Source organism: Echiichthys vipera, assembly GCF_963691815.1.
Source record: "Echiichthys vipera genome assembly, chromosome: 23".
NCBI classification, from domain to species: Eukaryota; Metazoa; Chordata; class Actinopteri; order Perciformes; family Trachinidae; genus Echiichthys; species Echiichthys vipera.
The window spans coordinates 11355651-11378297 of record NC_139848.1 but is presented as its reverse complement, the minus strand read 5'-3'; the positions used below and the strand labels follow the sequence as shown (position 1 = coordinate 11378297).

General features: G+C 42.2%; 1 protein-coding gene across 2 annotated transcripts in view; it reads right to left on the bottom strand.

Moving 5' to 3' along the window:
• Positions 1-22647, bottom strand: part of LOC310964621 (vang-like protein 1) — a 63848-nt gene that overhangs the window by 3687 nt on the left and 37514 nt on the right. Inside the window, exons 4-8 of one of the 2 annotated variants that reach the window (XM_083937815.1) lie at positions 15877-16308; positions 14543-14718; positions 5972-6132; positions 1717-1864; positions 758-992 (exon numbers count right to left, since the gene is read on the bottom strand). In XM_083937815.1, coding sequence (XP_083793941.1) covers positions 758-992; positions 1717-1864; positions 5972-6132; positions 14543-14718; positions 15877-16308 — 1152 coding nt within the window. The remainder of the gene's footprint in view (positions 1-757; positions 993-1716; positions 1865-5971; positions 6133-14542; positions 14719-15876; positions 16309-22647) is intronic. The other variant, XM_083937816.1, reaches the window with a different exon arrangement.

Here is a 22647-nt window from a genome sequence, read left to right as displayed (position 1 = left end):
ATATTTAAGAATAAGTAAAAAAAAAGTCGGATCTTAAAGTGGAATTGCGGCGCGAAATCATACCATGGTCTTTTTTGGCACTTACATACATCAAGACAGTCATGAAGACTTTTTTTTTTCGCGCATGAACTATTAATGGAGATATTCCGGAGAGTCGCTAACAGCGGGATGTGGCTAACACTGATTAGCTCGGGGCAGTACGGTGAAACCACTAAAATGTATTTTTTTTACCACTAATACTGCTCAAAATAACACCGAACCTCTGCAACAGCACGAGAAGAGTCCTTTAACATAGAAAGGAAGCACCAACAATGTTGTTAGTGGACCTGGAGTTTATTAAAAGAGTGTTTTGAAGACTTACCTACTGGCCCCTGTACCAGCTCCTCTCATAGTAAAGTCCATTCAAGTCAATTACCAAAGTCAATCCAAAAGTAAGGAGCCCATTGGTGCTTTGTTTTCTTTGTAAGGACTCCTCTCATGCTGCTGCAGAGGTTTGCTGTTATTTTGATCAGTATTAGTGGTTAAAAAAGACGTTTTAATGCCTCCACCGTACTGCCCCGAGCTAATCAGTGTTAGCCACATCCCGCTGTTAGCGACTCTCCGGAATATCTCCGTTAATAGTTGTTACACAGAAAAACTGTCGCGATGACTTATTTGATTGACGTAAGTGCCTAAAAAGACCGCGGGGGGATTTTGCGCTGAAATTACACTTTGAATGCACATGATGTGACTGTGATGCACTAAGGCCAGGTCTGACCTTGGGCGTCATGTTGTTGGTGATGCAGAAGGCTAGGTGCTGCTGGATGCTCTCCATGCTGTGGCAGTGCTGCTGCTTGGTGGTCCTCAGGTACTTCTGCAGGGCCCGGGCCATGGACGGGAAGATGGCTTGCGCTGCCTCTCGGGGGTCCATCACGTCCCCCGGGGCTTTCTTCTGCTCCTCCTCCTGCATGCGCTTGATATGTGTGAACGCCTCCTCTACTGCCACCACCAGCCTGCGAGGAAAACACCGCAAACAAAGACTCCTGACTGGAATATTCTGTCACTAAAGACGCAGCTTGTAAACAAGCAGGTGTGAAAACGCCCATAGACTCCTCCATATAGTCCTGCTTAGGGCTGCAAAGAGGTCGATAATTCCAGTAAAATTCCTGAAACTTTCAACAAACTTTTCACGGGGAGTTAGGCTGGGGAATTTTGGACATATTCTAAACTGGAAACTTTCCATGGAAATTATGGGAATTTATGGGAATTAACTGCAAATCGGGGGTAATTTAAACAAACCATATCATATCCAAACATAAATATAAACACTTCATCCATGCAAAATAACACAAGTACACTTTATCAAGTTTGAACTATTTTATGAACAATCAACTCATTCATTGAACAAGAAAAACATGAATGTTGAGTAAAATATTGCCCATGCCCTGACCCCACACAGGGGGTGTGGGGGTGTGGCCTCAATAACCCTACAATAAGCAGTGTGCTTTGTGCGAGTGTGAGTGCAAGTGGACTTGCATGAAATCTGGTTGTTTTAGTCAAGATTATGCTAAAATATATTTTCCCCAACTATATTTAAAATCCTTGTTATGGGCCAACCTCCAATTTCGTCAACTCCAGGTTTATTCCCATAATACCTGTTAATTCTCATAAATTCCCAATAAAAGTTTGCAACATTCCCAGAATTTTGCAACCCATGTCCTGCTTGAAATGAATTACCGTGCTTTGCGCTTGCGAACGCGCCTCTCGTGCTCGGCCTCCTCATAGTACAGCTCGTTGTGACTGGTGTCTCGGCGGCGGGCGGCGGCTGCAATCATGGCTCTGGACTGGGAGTGGGCCATTCCTGCCGCGGCATTGTTCCCCGGACCTGACAGGGCAAAGAGATACTGGTTAGTGTGTGTGTGTGTGTGTGTGTGTGTGTGTGTGTGTGTGTGTGTGTGTGTGTGTGTGTGTGTGTGTCTTCCTTAATCTCAAAGGTTAAGCCTGCGAGAAGTAGGTAAGGGAACAAAGAAAACCTTGGTGATGACATGGAGTGCAACATGCCTTAAAGAGTGGAGGGGTAGATTATTGTTGCACATAAACCACGGTCCATTTCCTTTTATCACCAGCCGTATTATGTCCCCATGAGCTGACATGAAAAGCCACACGATGTCGTCATTTTTTCATCGTTCCGAGCGCTGTGATCATTGGAAAAACCTTAAAAATAAACTACTCACCCACACGTGGCTATTGATATTCAAGTATTCCCTTTACTCTGCCACTCAGAGCCTAAAGGAGGCGCGGCGCGTCCAATTATGAGAGTGTCTCGGGCAACTTCAAAAGTTTACATTTGGTAGAATTAGGATGGGAGGCTGCTCAATACTGATGTTTATGCAGGTTAAAAGACGGCAGAGCTAGTGGATTCTTTATGCGGGGCACGGAGCATGAACAGTCTAAACGAATGATCCCAGAGGACGGGGGTTCTCAGCACTTAAACTGGATTTATGTATGGGTGAGAAATATTAGGATGAAAGCCATATGGTGCCATGTCAGGAGCAGGTGAACCTAGAATTTGAAGATCTCCTTCATACGCAGCAGTCTATTCCCAGTCTGTGGAGTGATTCCCAGAGTGATCACATATATATACATATATACATTATATATAATATTACCTTAAAGGGACAGCTTGGATATTTTGCAGTGGGGTTGTAGGAGCTTTTTATCACTTCCTAACTCTTTTAAAACACCAGAGTTACACATTAACAAACAAATGAATCGATGGAGGCAGCAGGAGACCAGCAACTACTTTTAAGGACAACATCGATCATATCCAATATATTTGGGGATTTTAAGCAATTTCCAGGTGTTTCTAGGATAATTTTCAAATTTCCAGGTTCTCCAGGATGCATGGGAACCCTGAGCGTACACTTAAACTGGTAGTGTTTTTTTTAAAGGTGGCTAAAATATGTTTTGCTGATGCCCCATCCATACCAAAGCTTTTTTTTTAGCTTACCTAATCTGGTACCTAGTAAAGTACAGTAATGTTTAATTACACACTTTGCTTGTTGTCTTCTATATTATATTGTCATTTGTCAAATAAATCATCACATAACAGTAAAAGGCATGCTGCATTAAAACTGCAAGTACAATTTTCCTCAAAACAGTTACTTAGGTACATGAAATGGAGTGAACACAACACACATTATTATAGGTATTCCCTTTTTCATGTAACTGTATTATCTGTATTATATTTAAATTTGAATTATGTATCAATCCAAATTGCAAAATGTTAGGGATGTTTACATAACTTTAAATGGCTTTTATTATTATTTTTAATATTTGTTTTTTCTTTGTAACTGTAATTGACTCAATGTCAATGTAAACAATGGCCTACCCTTGATAATCCCAAAAGTATGAATACAGGTTCAATTACTTAATGTATGCATTAACTGTGCCATATTCAAAAGTAGAAAAAAAGTAATGTATAAAAAACATTTTATTTGAATGTAAAAAATAATGAATTCACTTACTACAGACAAAAAGCTGAATAACGTGTTAAACATATAATAAAGTGTATGGCATTACAGTCTGTGTGATAGGTTTTAATGTAGACACTTTAAAGCTTCCATATTTTAGAAGCCCTATTCTCTAGAAGCAAAAAAAACCCCACTGTTTTATCAAAATCCTAGTATCTGGAGCTGAGAAAACAATATGGAGACCAGATAGCCTGTCAGGCATCATGAAATCACCAGAGCCAATTTGGATGCAGTGTAATTGAGTGTTACAGCCGCTCAGTGCTCAGGGCTTCACCACTCTTTAATCAAGGACAGGTTATTGTCTCTCCCTGACTTATTTTTTACAACGCGGGTGCGGCTGCCGAAAGAAGGAAGGAATGGGAAGTAAAAGCACCAGACAAGAGAGCCAAAGAGGAGGAGGCCCCCGAGCAGCTGCCGCAGGTCGAAAATGAAGGAGGACGAGACACGAGAGAGAGAAATGACAAGACCGGCAGCGTGATAGCTATTGATTTATCAGCCACTGTCTCCTGCTAACATCTGAGGGGAGGCGGAGGGAAGGAGGGAGACAAATGACAGGAGAAAAAAAAAAACAGAAAGAGTCAACTTAGTGCAGTCTTGTTGAGCTCGAGTACACTTAAGGGTGAGTAATAATTGAATAGAGAGTGTTTGTGTTACACTCTTCCAGCTGCTGTGAGGACGACTTTGAACTTTTTCATCCACCTGTGGCATGCAGAGAGTGAAGAGGACAGTGAGTGTGTGAAGCAAGCGTGCGCGTTCATTACTTCTGTGCAGGGACCGAGGACATTCGACGGGGGATGTAGATTTAAAGGGTGGCTTTTATTGAGTGAACACCAGCAGTCTGTGAGGGTGATTTAGTTAGTAGCGGCGTTGCGTTTACTTACTGTCCAAAAGGTAGGCTTTCAGCTTAGCTCTAAAGGCATCTTAGAGGGTTAGGTGTAAGGAGACACGTAAGCAGAGGGGAGAGTACCAGAGGGTGTATTGAGGCAGATATCAAATAACCAGCGCACTTGCGTTTTTGCATGTTGTAGCCCATTAACTACAAATCAGCGATGCTTTATATTTTTATTATCCTCTACTTCCACTTCCAGGTAGCACACATTTGTTTTTCAGCACATTCCAGTAGAGTAAGGAACTTGCAGAGACTTGGACGGCGCTTATAACGGATGATCTGTCACACAAGGGTTGAATTATTGCAGCAGTTTTGAGAAAAAAGATAAATGCGCAAAAATGTCAAGTTGCTGCAAATGCCAAAAACGTGCAGGTCCAGTTTCTGACACATGAATATCGGCCAGTTTTATTAATAATCTTCCACTGTAATATACTAATATCACGGGTTTTGAATGAAACAAAGAACGTAACACTGAGAAACACGCCAAGCAGCGGCAAGATGCAAAGCTGCGGCTGTTGGATTATGCGTCCTGGGACTCCCGTGATATGGCGACCTACGTTTACAAAGAATTTCTTGCACTTGAAACACATGAACACAACTCCCTGCTAGGACTGCAACTAACAATAATTTCCACTTTCTCAATAATCCATTAGCCGTTTGGGCTTGAAAATGTCAGAAAATGGCCAAAAACGTGGATCAGTGTTTTTTGTTTTGTCCACAACTCAAAGATATTCACTTCACTGTCATTGAGGAGGGGAAAAACTTAAATAATCGTGAAAGTATCACATTAAAGAAGCTGGAATCAGACCACTTCTTGAAAAAAATGACTCAAACCTAGAAATTGATTATCAAAATACTGATGTTATGATAACTTAATAGTTGCAACTAATCGATTCAGTTGATTTGTTTCTGCAGCTCTACTCCCAGCCACAGAAAAATATAACTATGCTGCCTGTTTTTGCTGTAAAGGCTTTAGGAAATTAGGGTCAAGGCATCAAGTTGGGCTTTAGGAAATTGTGATGGGCATATTTTCTGCCATTTAATGGAAGTATCAATAAGAGCTGTCAACAAATGTTCTACATTAGAATATTGTTGTTTGATTGTGGCCGTTTTCCTCGTGCGTTATCCCTTTCAACATCTAATCATTCAGCTCCATTTTATTTTTATTTTTTTTGTAATGTGTAGGTATGTCGATCTTTTAAAAAACCTGTTCATGGTGGAATAAATATACCTATGCAAGTAGTTGCCCATTTATTTGTTTGTTATGGGCATAATGTGCAAAAATACTGTGGATTTTTCTTTATATATCCAAACGTCATTTTTGATAACCCTAGTATGAATGGAAGAAATGAATTGAAAGAAGAGTCAATCATGAAAAGAATTGTTAGCTGCAGCCCTATAATAATCAAAAAATATATCTAAAAAATTTAAAATATAAAATCTACCAGCTAAATGTGAGTAGCATCAGGAAGCAAAAGCAGACGAGAGACTCCACCACAGCCGAAGACACAGAAAAACACCAAAACACTGACAAAGACAAAACATGGAGTTCAAAGAGCATCCCACTCACCCTCAGCCGGGGCTGCTGGGAACTCACCATCCACGTTGTAGACCTTGAGGCCAGCCAAGTGCTTAGCTGCGCGGGACTTGGAGGCGGAGAGCAACGCCGGGTTGTGGACTGGGAAGTCACAGTAGTAGTGCTCTACGATGGCCAGAGCCGCCCGCTGAATGCTGGGGAGGAGGAGAATTAAAAGGTGAGCGTTAGCCAAGGGAAATACCCAGGTAGCTCTCTGCCTGCGTGAGATGTTCTGAGCTCTAGAAATGGAAAGAAAAACATGAGACACAAGAGCCACAGGACGTTTTTCACTTGCAATACCAAAAACTAAGAAACGCCTGCAGTTATTCTCTAATCCTCCCGGCTAAATGCAAACAGTAAAGAAAACAGGAGAGCAAAAGCAGGAGAAAGCATAAGCCCAAAGAGCTTTGTTTGACTGAGTGTAGTGTATTTCTTTGGTGAAACGATGATGCTTCACACACACATCTTCGGCCCTGCAGCACACGAGATCTGTACAATCAGCACAGTTTCCAGATTAACGTCACCAATTCAGCATTCGCCCAAATGTCTCCCCTTCTGTTTCTCAGTTATGGTGTCGAAGAATAGAGACAAACGCGTTTTTGGTGGAAAATTGAAAGTTGACCTTTGACCTTTTGGATATAAAATGTTTTGTACGTGTGTGAAATGTTGTAATAAGGGATGTAAGCAGGGTTTTTTTTCTCGTTGGTGGGCAAAACAGCTCTGATAGTAAACTAGAGTTTTGCAGGAACAGCTCTCACTCTGCTTCAAATTCTGGTGTTTTTTTGTTTTTGCTTTTTACATTCTTCAGCTTTAAGGTGAACTTTGACCCCCAGGGGTTCCTGAGATAACACGAGCCCCCCACCACAGCGACTTCCTGGTTGATCCAATAAGGAAGTGCAAAAATTGCAGTTCGTCGAGTGTCCACTAGGGGCAGGTTTCATAACAGAGCTGTTTCTCATTGACCCCCATGTTAAACAGGCCGTTTTCACAGCATCATTAAACCTGTTTAAGACCTGGTACAAAAACACATTCCAGTCTACTGTATATGTTTAGGTTACAACACTGAGGGGAGTGATTTTTTTTTTTAACAGGCTAATTTTTATTTAGTTGGCGGTAAAGTTTATGAATAATTAGGGGCGCAGCCTCGAGTGACAGTTTGTCCCTGGCCCTCACTTCTCCTTGGAGGCTAGTTGTCAGGATTAGCACGCTAACTCCTTCATCTCGACTGCAGTAATTTGTGTGATGGTGTTTCCATAAGTGACAAGATGGCTTCTCTTCGATCAACTGTAACAACCACAACAAGACAACGTGTTAGCTCTGTTATGCTAATTAATTAGCCGCACTTGCACCATGACTTGCAATCAGCCTACTATCGATGGCACATAGACTAGACGCTATTCTGGAGCACCGGGGGGATTCGGGCCTTGAGGGTCAGTGTTTAACAGTCTATGGGCATGGTTCTGTGTTGAATATCAGTTCATATCACAGATCATTAATGCTGCCTGCACTTGACTCCCGGAGACGGTGTGTTTTCCACTAGAGACTGACACAAGAGTCAACATTGACTTCCTCTCTTTATCTAGTAGCGTGTGCTGTTGGCCTATCTCCCAGGCGGTGGTGCTAATGTGGCTAAATCAGTATAAGTCAGGCAGGTGGATGGATCTTCCTCCCCTCAACGTCACATCAATGCCCTTTTTTGGTAAGAGGAAATGAGGCGGAGTCAAAGTCCCACAAGATGGCGGCTCCCGTAGGCGAGAAGAACTGGATCAAGTTGAGAGAACGAACCTCGATGGCTATGCTTTGTCCATTTTGTATACAATCTATGGATATTTGGGTGGGATTTCCTCCACACGGCTCTCACACCAATATGTGAAATAACGCTGTGTTTTCATCTACCGCCCACCACAACAAACACCAGAGAAGCTCAGATTACAACACACACAGAGGGAGAGGGACTGCATTCTCCCCTCACGACACCATTACCCCACTACATCTTTACATAGAAAACAGCTATTTACTGCTTATTAATGTTTTAATATTGAGTACAGTGTCTTTTAATGGTACCCTGAGAGCGACATGACCAACACTGGAACTTTATTTAATCCTTTCAGAGCTCTTGACTGTAAAAGGCAGATCAGGTTTCTGCACTTCCTTGTTGCCCTATTCATGTGATTTCGCCTCAGCTCTTCATGCTCATATCCATTTCTAGGATGCATGAAAGGGAGGGAAGAAGCAGAAGCAGTGAAAAGACTGATGTGTGCTCCAGCAGCAGCCATAGCACTGATCCTGATCCTGAACACTATAGATCAGAGAGCATGCCCGGTCTTGTCCTTCATCATAACACAGGGCTATTAAACCAATTGTAAGGAGGTTGTTTTCACACGTTAAACGATATAAATCATCTGCTCTTTTATGACATACTGCAACGTGGAGGAGAGCCAGTCGAAATTGTATGCTCAGTACTTCCCAAACACATGCGTTTTTCGCTAAAACCTCATTATTAGCGTTATAATTAGAAAGGTTTGAGCGAAAATGCATGTGTTTGGGAAGAACTGAGCAAACAACTGCATAAAGGGGCCTTGGCTTATACTGTACATGTTGCATTAAGTGCCAGATAGTTTTATCAAGTGGTTAGTGGAGAGTAAAACACAGCTAAAACATTGGCGAATATTGGAATTATACTCATCAGGTGGACAGAGACAGGACTGAAAATGACTGATCATGTTACTCTGTATCTACTAGATAAATTTGATCAATTTGTGTAGAGTAATACAATAAAATATAAAATATTAAATCAATGAATGCAGGTATAAACGTTCAACTACCAGTTTTAAAATCAGTAATTCACAGTGGGTTTTGGCTGAGAGGACCACAGCTGTTAAATGTCTTTACTTTAGCGCTTAACACAGAGCCCTTTTCGTTCTGTGTGTGTGTGTTTGTGTTTGTTTGTGCGGATGTTTTCATAGGTGTGTGAGCCCTCACTGTGTCCAGTGTCATCCTTTAGGCCACGCGGAGAGCTAACTCAATACGCATGAACAACAGCACATGCTAGGCTGGAGCATGCGCTTCCCATTATCCCAAAGGAGGGTCACAGTGTGAGCCACTGATAAGAAGCTCTTGCAGATACTTTCTGACCTGTTGGAGCTTTGATTATTTCCACCCGGGGCATTAAATCAGGAGAAAAAACGTCATCTAACGTCACGGCAGCAGCATGACAGGCTAACAGAGTCACAACACATATGTTAGGGTGGAAAATACACGACTTGTGAAAAGAGGGTAGGGTCAGTTCATGTTCATCTGTAGAATTTCACTTTAAAGCAAGGAATCTCTGTCTCTACCCTCTGTTCTTTCTGTTTGTCCCTTTTTCTCAGGACCGTTCGCCCGGTCTACGTCCCACTTGGCGGGCGTTTCGCTTGGGACCAAATGACCTGTACCCCAATTAGGTACGATTTGGTCGCGTTAAATGTTAATAAACTTTGATTGACTGAGCAAAGAGTCTCCGTGCAGCAGCTGGTGTCTGATATAAGCAGAACTCTGTTAAATAAAAACAAGGAAATAAAAAGGCAGCTCTACTTACCGGCCAAATGTGCAAATGAAATAAGGTTCGCCATCTTTACTGAATCTATCCAAGCATCTCCTTTAATTCGGCAAACACATAATCCACCAAAGAGCGTGTGTTAAAGTGTTATTTTAACTTTACACCAAAGTGTTTCTCATTAACGTCAAATGGACAAGCAGTGACATTCTCTTGACAAACCTCACGCACAGCCCTTTCTCCCTCATCACCTTCTCCCACAAATCATCTGAATTTACTTTCTTTTTGTGGGGTTTTGCCTCGGAAGCCTCTTACCACGTGGCAGTGAAATACCTTCACTAATTACGTTTCATTATAGGCGCGGTGGGTATGTTAAAGCAAGTGACTGACAGTGACTGCCTAAATGGAAATCAATACTATCCCTACATTTGACCGGTGCTTTCGCCACGACTTGGGTGTGTTGTCAGGGGTAGAAGAGTGTAAGAGAGGCATTGTCAATACCATGTACTTAAATCCTTAAAATACTTACCTTCTGTCTGTCTGATAATCCAAATGAGATATTTCAATTCAATTAAGTCAGGAAGACACATGTTTTGCCTTTTGTATACATATTACACACACCTAAGACTACATATTCCTGCAGATTACAGCTTAAGGGAAAAAAAAAGGCTCACTGAATGTGGGTGTATAGTTCATGATGACATGCTTTTACAGGATTGTATGTTTGGACAAACTACTTCAATTGTCTTTACTTGACTTTAAGCTGGAATGTGTTCCAAGAAACAGGTTTTACTGAATTAAGTGGATGCCTGGAGGTACAGTGTACACAATAGCGACTTAAGATTTAATAATTCTTTAGAGAATAGGACAAAAGCTACACAGCTATACGATTCATGACATCCTGTTTGCTGATTTATTTGCCAATGTAGCAACCTCAACAAAGGACAAGCGTAGTGCAGCATTTTAATAATCACGTGACTCCAGCATAACAGTGCCTGACTCCACTGTAGGAAAACAAACACATCATAGGGTGTATATATTTAACAAGGCTGGAGGCTCATTTCCGCCAAATGGGAAGCAAGGGGACTGATAGCAGCTAACACGGTTAACTCAAGAAACCCAGACTGCCTCTTGCTCTCATGCATTAAGCATGCAAACAGACAGAACCATTGTTTAGTGGCCACTTGCATAAGTGCTGAGTCAGAGTTCCTGCTTTTTCCCCAACTTCGATCAATTATTAAGCTGAGCAAACATGACACAAAACCATTCGAACTGAGCAGCTCCACCGGCCTATGTACAGTAGCAGCATCCTACGCAAAAGTGAAGAATAATGGCAGACCTCTTTGTAAACCGCTTTGAAACAAAGGTAGCTGCTCAGGACTGATCACTCCGGCAGTTTAAACCGGGAAGTCTGCAGCAATGGATGTGTTTAACCACCATCCTCTCTGGCTGCGAGGAATGCGTTCATATTCGACTTGTCTGCTCTGACGAGGGGACAAAAAGGGCTTCCTGCGGCTCTCAGATTGGCATCAAAGGAAAGGCAAACAGAGACAAGCCTTCAGGGCCCAGGCCGGGTCCCCATTATGATAAGGAAAAACATGGAAAACAGGAATGTGCAGCAGCAGCAGCAGCCTGCTCCTGTGAGTAGGGGAGATGCTGAGAAAATACAGCCAGTCGTGTCTTAGTTCCTCTGTATGATGCATTGGTTATGTTCGTGGCTGCATGTGCATTAATCATTCGCATGTTTATGGTGTAATTACCCATGCACATACACACATCCATGTTTTTGCATGTCCGTGTCTGTGTGTCAGACTGACCAGATGCTGCGCTGCAGTCTGCAGGGAGCACTAATTAGCTGTGTGTTTGCAGTCACAGACGGACAACAGAGTGAGGCCAGGCCTGCTGCCGGCCAAGCAGGACGAACGGCACAGCTTACAAAGGACAACACCCCCAAGGCTGCCGGCTAACACACCAACCAGACCATTACACGCACACACACACACACACACACACACACACACACACACACACACACACACACACACACACACACACACACACACACACACACACACACACACACACACACACACACACACACACACACACACACACACACACACACACACACACACACACACACACACACACACACACACACACACACACACACACACACACACACACACACACACACACACACACACACACACACACACACACACACACACACACACACACACACACACACACAGACAAACCTAACAATATTCCAATAAAAAAAAAGAAATCTAGCAAAGCTGCCTTTTTGTCACTGCATTTACATGTTTCTCCATATTTAATGATTTGTATTTTTTTATAGCGCTGGGATTAAACGCTCCCCAGCGAACTGCCAGAAAAAAACGACATGTGGACACAGACCCTTGTTCGTTAAGAAAATTATTCTACTCCTTAGACTACATTTTTTCTCAAAAATGCATCGTCACAGAGCTGACGACGGAGAGCACTGATCTTGGTTACAATCATTCATATCAAGATTGCTTCTTTTGTATGTGTTTATGTGCTGAAATATTATTTTTTAACTCCCAAATATTGATATCAGCCTTCGCCCCAAAACAATCCAGTATTGGTCGGGCAATCCGGTCTTTAAATCTGACGTAACACCCTTTCAAAATACTATTTCCGGGTCCAAATAGAGATATAAGCCCTATTTGGACAGGTTTAGTTTAATGTGGGGATGTGGGGATATTTTTACCAGAGGTTTTAGTCCCATCCGAATGCGCCATGTCAGCAATTATTCCGGAGAGTGTCAGTAAAAATGACGCAGATGTTCACCTTCTGTAAAATGGTCCGGAAAAAATACCTCAGGTAAAACTAATCCCGTCCAAATCCCGTTGATGTTCCGTCAATACGGAACATACGCAACATATATTTTTGAGCACTGAGGTGGTTGAAGAAACACTCTAAGCACTTCTTTTAGATAAATCGATTTTGTCCTTGAGTTTCGTGTTGACTTAATTTTGTTATATAAGGAAGCTATGTGGCACGCACACGGCGCAGAGGAGGTGAAGGCAGTACAGGGATTTCTTAACCCTGTGCTGTAAATTGGCCATTTATATTACAGACGTCCTGAGGTAAGACACTTTTACCCCACGTCCCCACATTAAACTAATCCCATCCGAATAGGGATTAAAACCGCAACAAGATGTAGAAATACGAGACTTGAATAGTAACTATGTAACAACTCAAATACCTTCACCTGTTAGTCATGAGTCATACCCGTTTCCTGTGCTATATCATTTCAACCAGAGACAATTTCTTCAAGGAACTGACTATTTAAAGCAAATGGCTAATACGTCCAGATTTGTTGGGGAAGTCTTTGCCCTTTGAGGATTCTCTCTGAGTATCTGAGCAGCAACAAAAAAAATCTTCTGGGAGATGTAATCCCTCCTTAATAAACACAGACAGGAACATTAAATCTTAGTGAAATCAATAAATCCAAAAATAAAGCACATGAGGGACAGCGGTCTTAATGTTGACGGGGGACTTGTCGAAGTACGAGAGCTACAGAAAGAAACAGACTTAAGTGCAAGAGCAGATATAGGATAATATTTCACTCATCCTGTCATAAACCAGGTCGGTCTATAAATCCATCATGTTTTATTGGTCGCCCGTCTGCAGGAATGTATGTGAGACCGGGGGCTGCATATCGATACCAGGGAGCAGCAAGAGAGCTGCTGTGTTTGGCTAAAAATGGGAACTTCCTGTTTTTTACTTAGAGACAGTAAGGTCATAAAAACCTGGTTGATCTCGTCTGAGCTGTTTGCCTTCACACACACAGACACACACACACACACACATACACACACCTTCCTTCCATTCCCACATACATTTTAGGATTCTTCAACACTACCCTCCCATTAACTATTAATCCCCAGCTCTCTATTCTGCCGTTCATTGCCTCCTGTAGCGCTCTCCCTGCCTCGGTCTCCTGGGTCTTTCCTCTGTACTCCGCCCTCTGTCTGCTGCTCTTTTCTGAGGAGCTTCCTCTCTGAAGTCTTCCCCGCCCTCTCCTTTTTTCTGCCTGGCACGATTTCCTTTCTCTCTATCAGCCACTTAGTCTACGTGCCATCCTTTCCTTCTGCATTTTCTTCCATCTCCAGCTCAACATTCCATCTCCCTTTCTCGCCTTTCCCTTCAGACATCCCTCGGTTTCTTCACGTTCCTGTGACTTCCCTCTCCCTTTCCCCTCTCCCTCTCTCTCTTACTTGAGGTGTCCCAGTTTCTATCTTTCCCTCTGCCTTCATCTCACCGACACGTCCTCTTTTCCCTCCCTTTCATCCTCCACGTTCTCCTCATCTGTCCCCCTGGTCGCTCAAATCAACCTAGCTCAACCACTTCCCTGCAGGGCACAAAGGAGGTCTGCACGCTGTTAGGCTCAAAATAAATAGCTTTTCTTTTCCTCTTTTCAAGGTTTTTTCGATCTACAAGATCTTCCTCAGGTGTCAGGCGTGAGGAAATGAGAAAGAGAAATAAACAATTTATCTGGAGCCCAACAGTGTGCAGACCTCCTTTGTCCAATGCAAATTTAGTTAGAAGCCGTAAAGCTTCTCAGTACCTTTTCAGTATCAAGCCTCAACAGAAAGGTAACACTGTTGAGAGAAAGCCGTTAATATATACACACACTATTGCACTGTGGGAGATGCTCCTTCATTACCATAAACGCACACACACACAGTAGTTTATTTTGACTCAATCCCACATACACCATCTTACTGCCATAAATACTCACGAGAACGCCAAAGGTGTTAATCCACAGCTGAAAATAGTCCCCAACAGATGTACTACTTCCACCAGTTTGAGTAACATTTGCACATACCTACAGTAATCGGCTGTCGTAGGAAATTACTCAGCCTTTGAATAGTTAACCATTAACAAGAAATCACTGCCTTGTTTGCACCGGGTATTAGAATAAACGTGAGGGCACAACCAGACCTACAAGTTGAAAGTAGTCGCCCTGTGCTTCTCACCTGAGCTGTCCCAGGTTGTAGTGCCTCATCTCGCCGTCCGTGGAGCGCATGACGCACACAGAGAAGCACGGCTGCAGCTGCCGGAGCTCCAGCAGGACGATGGCCAGGTAGTGGATGAAGAGCAGCGCGTCCACCAGCGACACGGCGTACTGCACGATACCCTGGTAGTTCTCGTCCTGGGAACAAAGATGTTTAAGGGATAATCTTTACCTCTTAATGGAATACAAATACAGTAGACACTAGTGGCAGGATTCGCCAAATCCACTTTTGAATTTTTATTTTAAGGTCACAATTCGATTCAGTTTTTGATTTAAGAACTTGTTTGTTTTAGCGCTGATGGATTTGCCACAGGAAAAGCTACCAGACGGCAGAACCCTTCTTTACAAGAACAGTTTTAGTTTTTTCAGAATTCACCTGAATGCAACATGAAGTGCTTCGTGGTTTCTTTACATAGCTCACGGGGGAGGGCAAAGCATTATCACACTGATGACTTCATGGAAGCAGGAAGACTTTTAGATCTGCTGTCATCTCCGTCCCGTGATGGGTGTCTGGAATTGTGCGGCTGCAGGCTACTGCTACAGTAAGCTAACGTTACCCTGTGTCTTTAGCTGCACGGTACTGCTGGCTTGCTATGCTGTGTGGTGTTGTTTTTTACGCTAGCAGGCGGGGAGAGAAAAAAAAAATACTGGGAGAATTTTCGATACTGCTTTTGGTTTCGATAATTGAACTGAAAGCTAATTTGAAATTGAATTTATGGCACCCCTAGTATACACACACAAAATACAGAATATATAGACTACATACAAATTAGTAAACATGTGCAAAGACATTTCCAAGCAAAGAAGCATAAAATACTCCTGCAGGGTTTAAAAAAATAGGAAATTATAAACATGTAAGACAAGATGTAGAGCATATGAATATTTAGATACATTCAAAAGGATTGCAAGCTTTTTAGATGACCTGCTTCTGTTTGTGTTTGTGTGTGTGTGTGTGTGTGTGTGTGTGTGTGTGTGTGTGTGTGTGTGTGTGTTTTCCTACATGCATTCTGAATGAGGGACCAACAGGGATTTGATATTACGACTCACGCAGTAAACACATAGCACTGGGGAAACCAAATAACTCTTTTGGTTGTTAGTGATTTTGTTGAGCTCCTAAAGGCATTAAAATTAATGTGTCTACAATATGTGAAACCTCTCCCACTGCTATTTGAAACATCGGCTTCTGTGTGTGCGTCTGCAGAGTTGAATTTCCATGTATATTTTTAGTCAGAGGGTGGACTTAAAAGCAACGACAGCTATTATATGCCATGCTTGCGTTCCCTTCTTTTATCCCACCTGTGAGTCAAGTATCCTGACTCCATAGAACAGCCAATAGGAGACCACGAAGAGCAGCACCAGCACGGCGAGCAGCGCCCGGAACACAAAGACCCGCGGGAGGCCGGCCCGTGGCGGCCTGAAGAAGAGCGCCCAGACGGCCAGCAGCAGTATGAGCAGTTTGAAGGCCACGGAGATGAAAAGGCCTTCGCAGGCCGTGCCGCAGCTCTGCAGCTTCTCCGGCCAGAGGAGGTGGGGGAGGACCAGGAAGGCGAGCGGCGTGAGGAACACCAGCAGGCCCAGGATCACGGCAAGGGTGAGGGTGAAGTAACGGCGGCAGTCCAGCCCCACGCTGTCCTCCAGGTCCTTGGTGATGCGTACGATGTCCTCCTGAGAGAGGCTGTGCTCCGATGTGCCCGTGACGGCCGTGGTGGTCTCGCCCCAGTTGTCATCCTGGAAATATGGGGGAGAGGAGAGAAGAAGGACATAAGATAAAGGGTGCGTCCCGGTTTCCTTATTTCATCATTCCTCGCTGCTTGATCCTCACTGGATAGAAAGGGGACTCGTCAGTACTTAACTGGATTGGATAACTGTATTTCTTTTTCCTTCTCTACCTTTTTCATATTCAGTCAGTCTGCCCCAGGGCAGCTGTGACTACTACATAGTTTACAGCCACCATGTTTGTCTGTGTGAATGAATGGAACCTGGACTCTGTAAAGCGCCTTGAGCACTGAGAAAGACGCTATATAAATCTAAGCCATAGTAATAATAATAATAATATTTACTCAAAATGGTTACTACTCCTATTAATATTATTATTATAATTATTATTATTACTATTATTATTATTATCACTAATACTAGTATTCATGTCTTTATTCTCTCTTCTACAGGATCGTGTCACATTATTTTTTCAAATATACAATTCATGAATGAGTAAATCCAAACAATGTCCAATACGTTTACAAGTATTTTGCAATATTATTATTATTATTATTGTTATTATTATTAAAAGTAGTACTAGTAGCAGTATTGTATACACCCAGTGGTATAAACAGAAAAAGGGGGGTTAAGATTAATAATTCTTGTACCAAAAAGTAGAATTGAAAAAAGAATCAAATACACCACCATAAAGAACAGTCACCATATGCATCCATATATTCACATGCATGTGACAAATGTTTATATGTACATAAATACATTCATGCCTGCACCAAGCTGTATATTCAATATTTATGTCTGAATTTCCATATTCTGTACATTCCTCAGACTTTTTCATGCAGTTGTGAAGGTCAGTGTTTTTGTGTCCGATTCATTTTTCACATGTATGATATTTATGTGCATACTGTCCAAACAGACGATCCTTCAGATGATGCCTGAGAGAAGAGGATGTCTCATTTTCATAAAAAGGTGTTTTCCAGATTCGCAAATCTCCATCAGTGGAAGGAAGAGTGAAGGGAATTGAACTCAGTGACTTCAGCAGGTCTAGCAAATACACAATAACAAAACCACAATGGTAGAGTGGGGTCTGGGCCCAACACAGGCACTTTGCTCAAGGGGAAAATGTGAGAGGTGGCATTAGATTGAAAATATTAGGACAAAAAGCTTTTTATCTGAACTGTGCTCTTGGAACAATGTTTCGCATCTCACAGAACTGCACTGAGAGGGATTTTTTCCTTTTTTGCTCTTGATGTCAGCTCAGCGAAAGGCATGGGAGGTTATTTCCAAGCATGTGAGAAAGAAAGGAATAGAAGATAGGAAGTGGAAAAAAGTCAACAGAGCCAGCTGCCGACTGGGCTATACGCTGACGTCTGGGTCTGACTGCATCCGCAGATAATGAAGGTCAGCGGTGTCGGGGCAGAGCCGCGAGAACAAGAAAGATAAGAACTCTTTACACAGCAGTCATAACAAGCTGCTAACGTGGCTCGGTGAGCCGCCGAGTGTTGGCCCTGCCAGTGAAAAGAGGACGGATAATGAACTGCCATCAGCTACAAGAACATTCGATAACCACAGGCACCGTTACCAAAATGCATTACCATTGCAGATGAATCCTATTTTAAGGATGTATCAATGGCATTAGCCCTGCACTAGCAGAGAGGAGATGCATTGTAATCACTTTAGACTGAGGGGGATGGAGGTGGAGGAGGATGGTGCACTGGGACAGAGAATATCCCGCTGGCCTCAGGGGTTAAAACAGCAGAGGTCGAGATGAAGTAGAACAATGGGGAGACCCAGGCAGTATGTTGTCTTTGAAGCAAGAAAGAAGCTACCAAGTATACTCATATTTTTATGCTAAAAAAATCACTACTATACAGAATATCAATACTGCATACACACATACACACATGAATAGGAAGATTGCCACGTTTGTGCCATTATTTTTACCACAGGCGTTATTATAACAGGATAAAGATGGTGAGACATTAAATACAAGTGGAAAGCGTAAATAATTTAAATAGCTATGTTGCTCACAATAAAAAACACAAAGGATGAGCCTTAAACTTGATGCAACACTGACGACATGCTGAATGTTGACTTGTTGGTATGGGTTATTGCGGACAGCCTCTGTGATGAGCTCCGGCACTGACAACCGTCTCAGTTTCATTCGACCTTTGACACGACAGTGCGGTTGTAAATACTCATCCCACTGTCTGCGCCGCCGTCGAAAGACCCAGTCGTCACGTGTGACCCATCCCGTGAGATGTAAACCAGACGGGGGAATGCATGACTCGGGATCATGAGGTCAAACAGTAAAGATGTTAATACGTCAATCCGCATACCACGGGGATGCGACCTAACTTTTAGGTATGCTAGAGAGCTCAAGTGTCGTCTCAAAGCATCTTAGATAAGGCAAAATTCTGGAAGTTTGATGAAAAGTAAAAAACACTAATTCTTCACCTGCACATGTTAAATGTAATTACTTAATATTATCTGACTGCCTTTAATAAGCATTATGCTGCTGCTTGTCATGTATTTATGTGTATACATGGATCAAACCTATTAACGGTGCTCTTAAACAACCTGTGAAACACGTTTCCCTGTTCACATTATAACCAATTACTCTAAGTGATGGAAATGATTCATTACAAACCATTGATGCCAGGAAATCAACTGCAGCAAACAAACTCGAGTCCACGTATATTTAACCTTTTAATTTCAACTGGAATAATTTGGAATATCTGGAAGTCCGCTCATGTGATTCCTTTATACAATGGAGGAGACGGCAGCCACCTTAATAAGTATCGGACAATATTTAAACTTCCCTGTCTGGTAAACGCCCTGGAATCACTGGTGAATAACCAACTCAAAGCGTTTTTCTCTAAATATTCCATTTTGAGCCCTCGCCAGTCTAGTTTCAGACCAATGCATCGCACTGTCTTCTGTGACTGTAGTTGTAAACAATATTGTTTCTTGTATAGACAAAAGGAACCATTGTGCTGCTGTTTTCATTGACCTGACAAAAGCTATCGATACATTTCATCCCTCTCTACTTATTCAAACATCATGTAATGGGTTGGTCCCATAGCTTGTAGATGTACCAGATCAGTATTCCACAAGGATCAGTTTTAGGCTCCATCTTGTTAACAATTCATATCAATAGGACTGTCTCTTTTCTAAATGGCTGTTGAGAGCCTACAATTTTCCTTTAAAGTGGACCTTATTATGTGTTTCCTTATTTTTTCTCGTGTATATATTGTGATATTGTCGGATGTTGATGCTAAACATGACCAAAGTTTCAAATAATGAGGTACACATGAGTTTGGGTAACTAGTCTTACCCCCCGTGAAGGTCATCTGCTCCAAAACAAGCATGGCAGGCACGCCCACAACGCACTGCTCCGGTAGAATGTGCTGCTGTTCACTACATGTAGCTACATATAACGGCAAAGCTGTCATATTGGTCGCTTGTGTTGTTCATTGCTCCCTAATTTCAGACCTCACTCCGGTGGTGAAGTGTTTGGTTTAGAAGACTTTATTTGTGACTTTTGAAGGTAAGGAAAATCCCACTATACACTCGGTTGCCGTCAGTCTTCTGCAGTAGTACAGAGAACGTGACAGCAGAACGGAAGGGTGAAGGTGCAGCAGTCATGAGCAGTATGAGAAAAATGAAACCATTTTCTAGTTGAAACACAAAACAAATGTATAATCCTGAAAAATAGTAAAATAGATCCACTTAAATGTTCCACAAAATGCACTGAATCAAATATCTGACAGACTGCAGTACAAAAGTCTGATAACACAACACAACGTACACACAAACAAACATGAATAATGCATATTTCAGTCCAGTCAATTGGAGTGGAGATTGCTTTTGAAATAGAACAGGGAAAGCCACTTCATTAATAATGAGAGAGGCGGACTGAAGAGGCCCTCAGCCTCTCCACAGAGACTCACGCAACAGGCCTTTTACTCACATGGAGCAATTATCCCCTACAGAGAACAAAAAGTAAGCAAAACCTCATTATTTCCCTCCACAAAAGGCGGGCCACAAGCCCCTGTTAGGTGGTGATTCACAAATCATCAGGGATGACAACTATCACAGCAAAGCAGTACTGGGTTCAAAATAAAGTGGGAAGCCCCTATGCATTTTGTCAACTAACCTTTTAAATTTAACATTTCTAAAAGGTTTTTCTAAATGTGTAAAGATGGCAAAACTGATCGACATGGTGTTGAGTACTGTTGACTGTTGACAGACTCCTAAGTCTTAATCTTGTCTGTCTACCGTCTAGCTGGTGAAGACAAGCGTGTGCGTGTGTGCGTGTGTGCGTGTGTGTGTGTGTGTGTGTGTGTGTGTGTGTGTGTGTGTGTAAAAGGAAATCAATAGGCATTAGTTGTAAGGAAGAGTGTCTCTCTGACCACAGCGTACCTAGAGAACATCCAGTGTAGACATGAGTCACAGCTTCTCATGCCTCCACTCATCATCGCTCATAGCGCTTGTTTCATACCTCTGAATCACAGTCTACCACTATTTCAACACAACAGGGACTTACAAACAACACATCCAGGTAAAATTTAGTGATGTGACAACTACAGTCACAGCAATAATTCATCTCCCCCCAGTCAGGTAAGGAACAGTGGAGACACTGTATCCTGAAAATGTCACTTTGTCACTATTTACCATCACTGCATCACTTTATTCAGTTGTACTTTATTCAGTTGTACTGTCACTTACTTCAGTAAGTAATGCTGCTATACGACACTGTCACTTATATCACCACTACATCACTTTATTTATTTATTAATGGTTTACTGTAACTATCTGCTGATACACTTACTGTGCTTTAGGACATGCTGCTACATTTCACTGTGGTTTACTGTAACTGACTGAAGTACGAAATGCTGCTACACTCCACTGTGCCATACTGTCACTTAGTTCTGTAGGACATGCTGCTACATTTTTAACATTTTTAACACTTATAACTTATCGCTCCTTCTCACTTATTTAGTTTGTACTTATTTTATTTCAATCTGCTGCTAAACTGCACGCTGCGTATTGTTGTATATTGTATAAACCTACGCTTAACCACGACGTCTGTTGCACTCTGTCACACTTGGTTCATTGCTTGATTTATCTGATTTATCTGACGTTAGCTTTATTTTGATTTGATTTATGTTTTTATGCTTATTGTTACTCTGATCCTTTTCCGCCTTTGTATGAAACTGTTGCACAATAATTTCCCTCGGGATAAATAAAGCTTCTTGAATCTTGAATCTTGAAGAATGGCAAAATGGCAAAAATCGACTGCTTCCAGTGAATATTTTCTGGTTGTATTGGTCTTCTGTGATAGTAAATTGAATATCATTGGGTTTGGAACAAGACATTTTAAGATCTCTCCATGGGCTCTGGGAACTTGCGAAGAACACTTTAACTATTTGGTGACATGTGATCTGATCTGATATATTGAGCAAATAATTGGTACATTAATGAATTATGAAAATCCTTAGCTAGTAGCCCTAGTTATTTGTTTGAGTTCCCCGAAATCTACTTACATAAGACTAAAAACAAACAAACAAATTTGTAGCTTCGAATAAAGAGTTAGCATAAAAGACTGGAAGCAGGGGAAGACAATGGCTACCATGTACAGATCGCAGATTTTTTATGAATTGACACATCATATCTTATTCCCCTTCATAGAATTTACACTGAGCTAAATTAAATTATGTGTCCAGCTTAATACTTAATGGATATACATGATAGTGCTATCAATCTTTTCATCTTACTCTAAGAATTCTTACAAAGCAAATAAGCATATTCCAAAATGTCGAACTATGCCTTTAATAGCCTTTTTAAAGCCCTCCTTACTATATGCTAACCTGAAATCATCTAGACATTACCCGGAGGACCTGTACGTGAGAACCCAAATGTCTGGATCAGTTGGATGAGACAACAAACAGACTTTAAGCTGCCAGCTCCCTAGTACAAACTCCGTACAAGATTTTCGATTGAGCCCCCGTGTGTGAATAGAGATCACTGTCCGGTGAATTCCCGGCGAGCGAGTGGGGCTGTTGATGACGTTTCTATAACGAAACCAGAAACCCGAAGTTGCATTCATCCGAGGGTGAGGAAGGGGTTATTTACACAAAGATGCAAATGAAAATGTCAAAATGGAGAGACAACAAGATCCAGGAACTTCTGTGGGTAAGGGCTAACACCAAATTCAATGCTGAACAATTTAAATAGCGAAGGGGCTATGTGACCGCAGTGTAATCAGCATCATGTCCTGCTTCCGTCACGCTCTTCCTAGGCACCACCCCTCACCTAAACCAAATGGAGGACTTCCGGTGAGTGAGA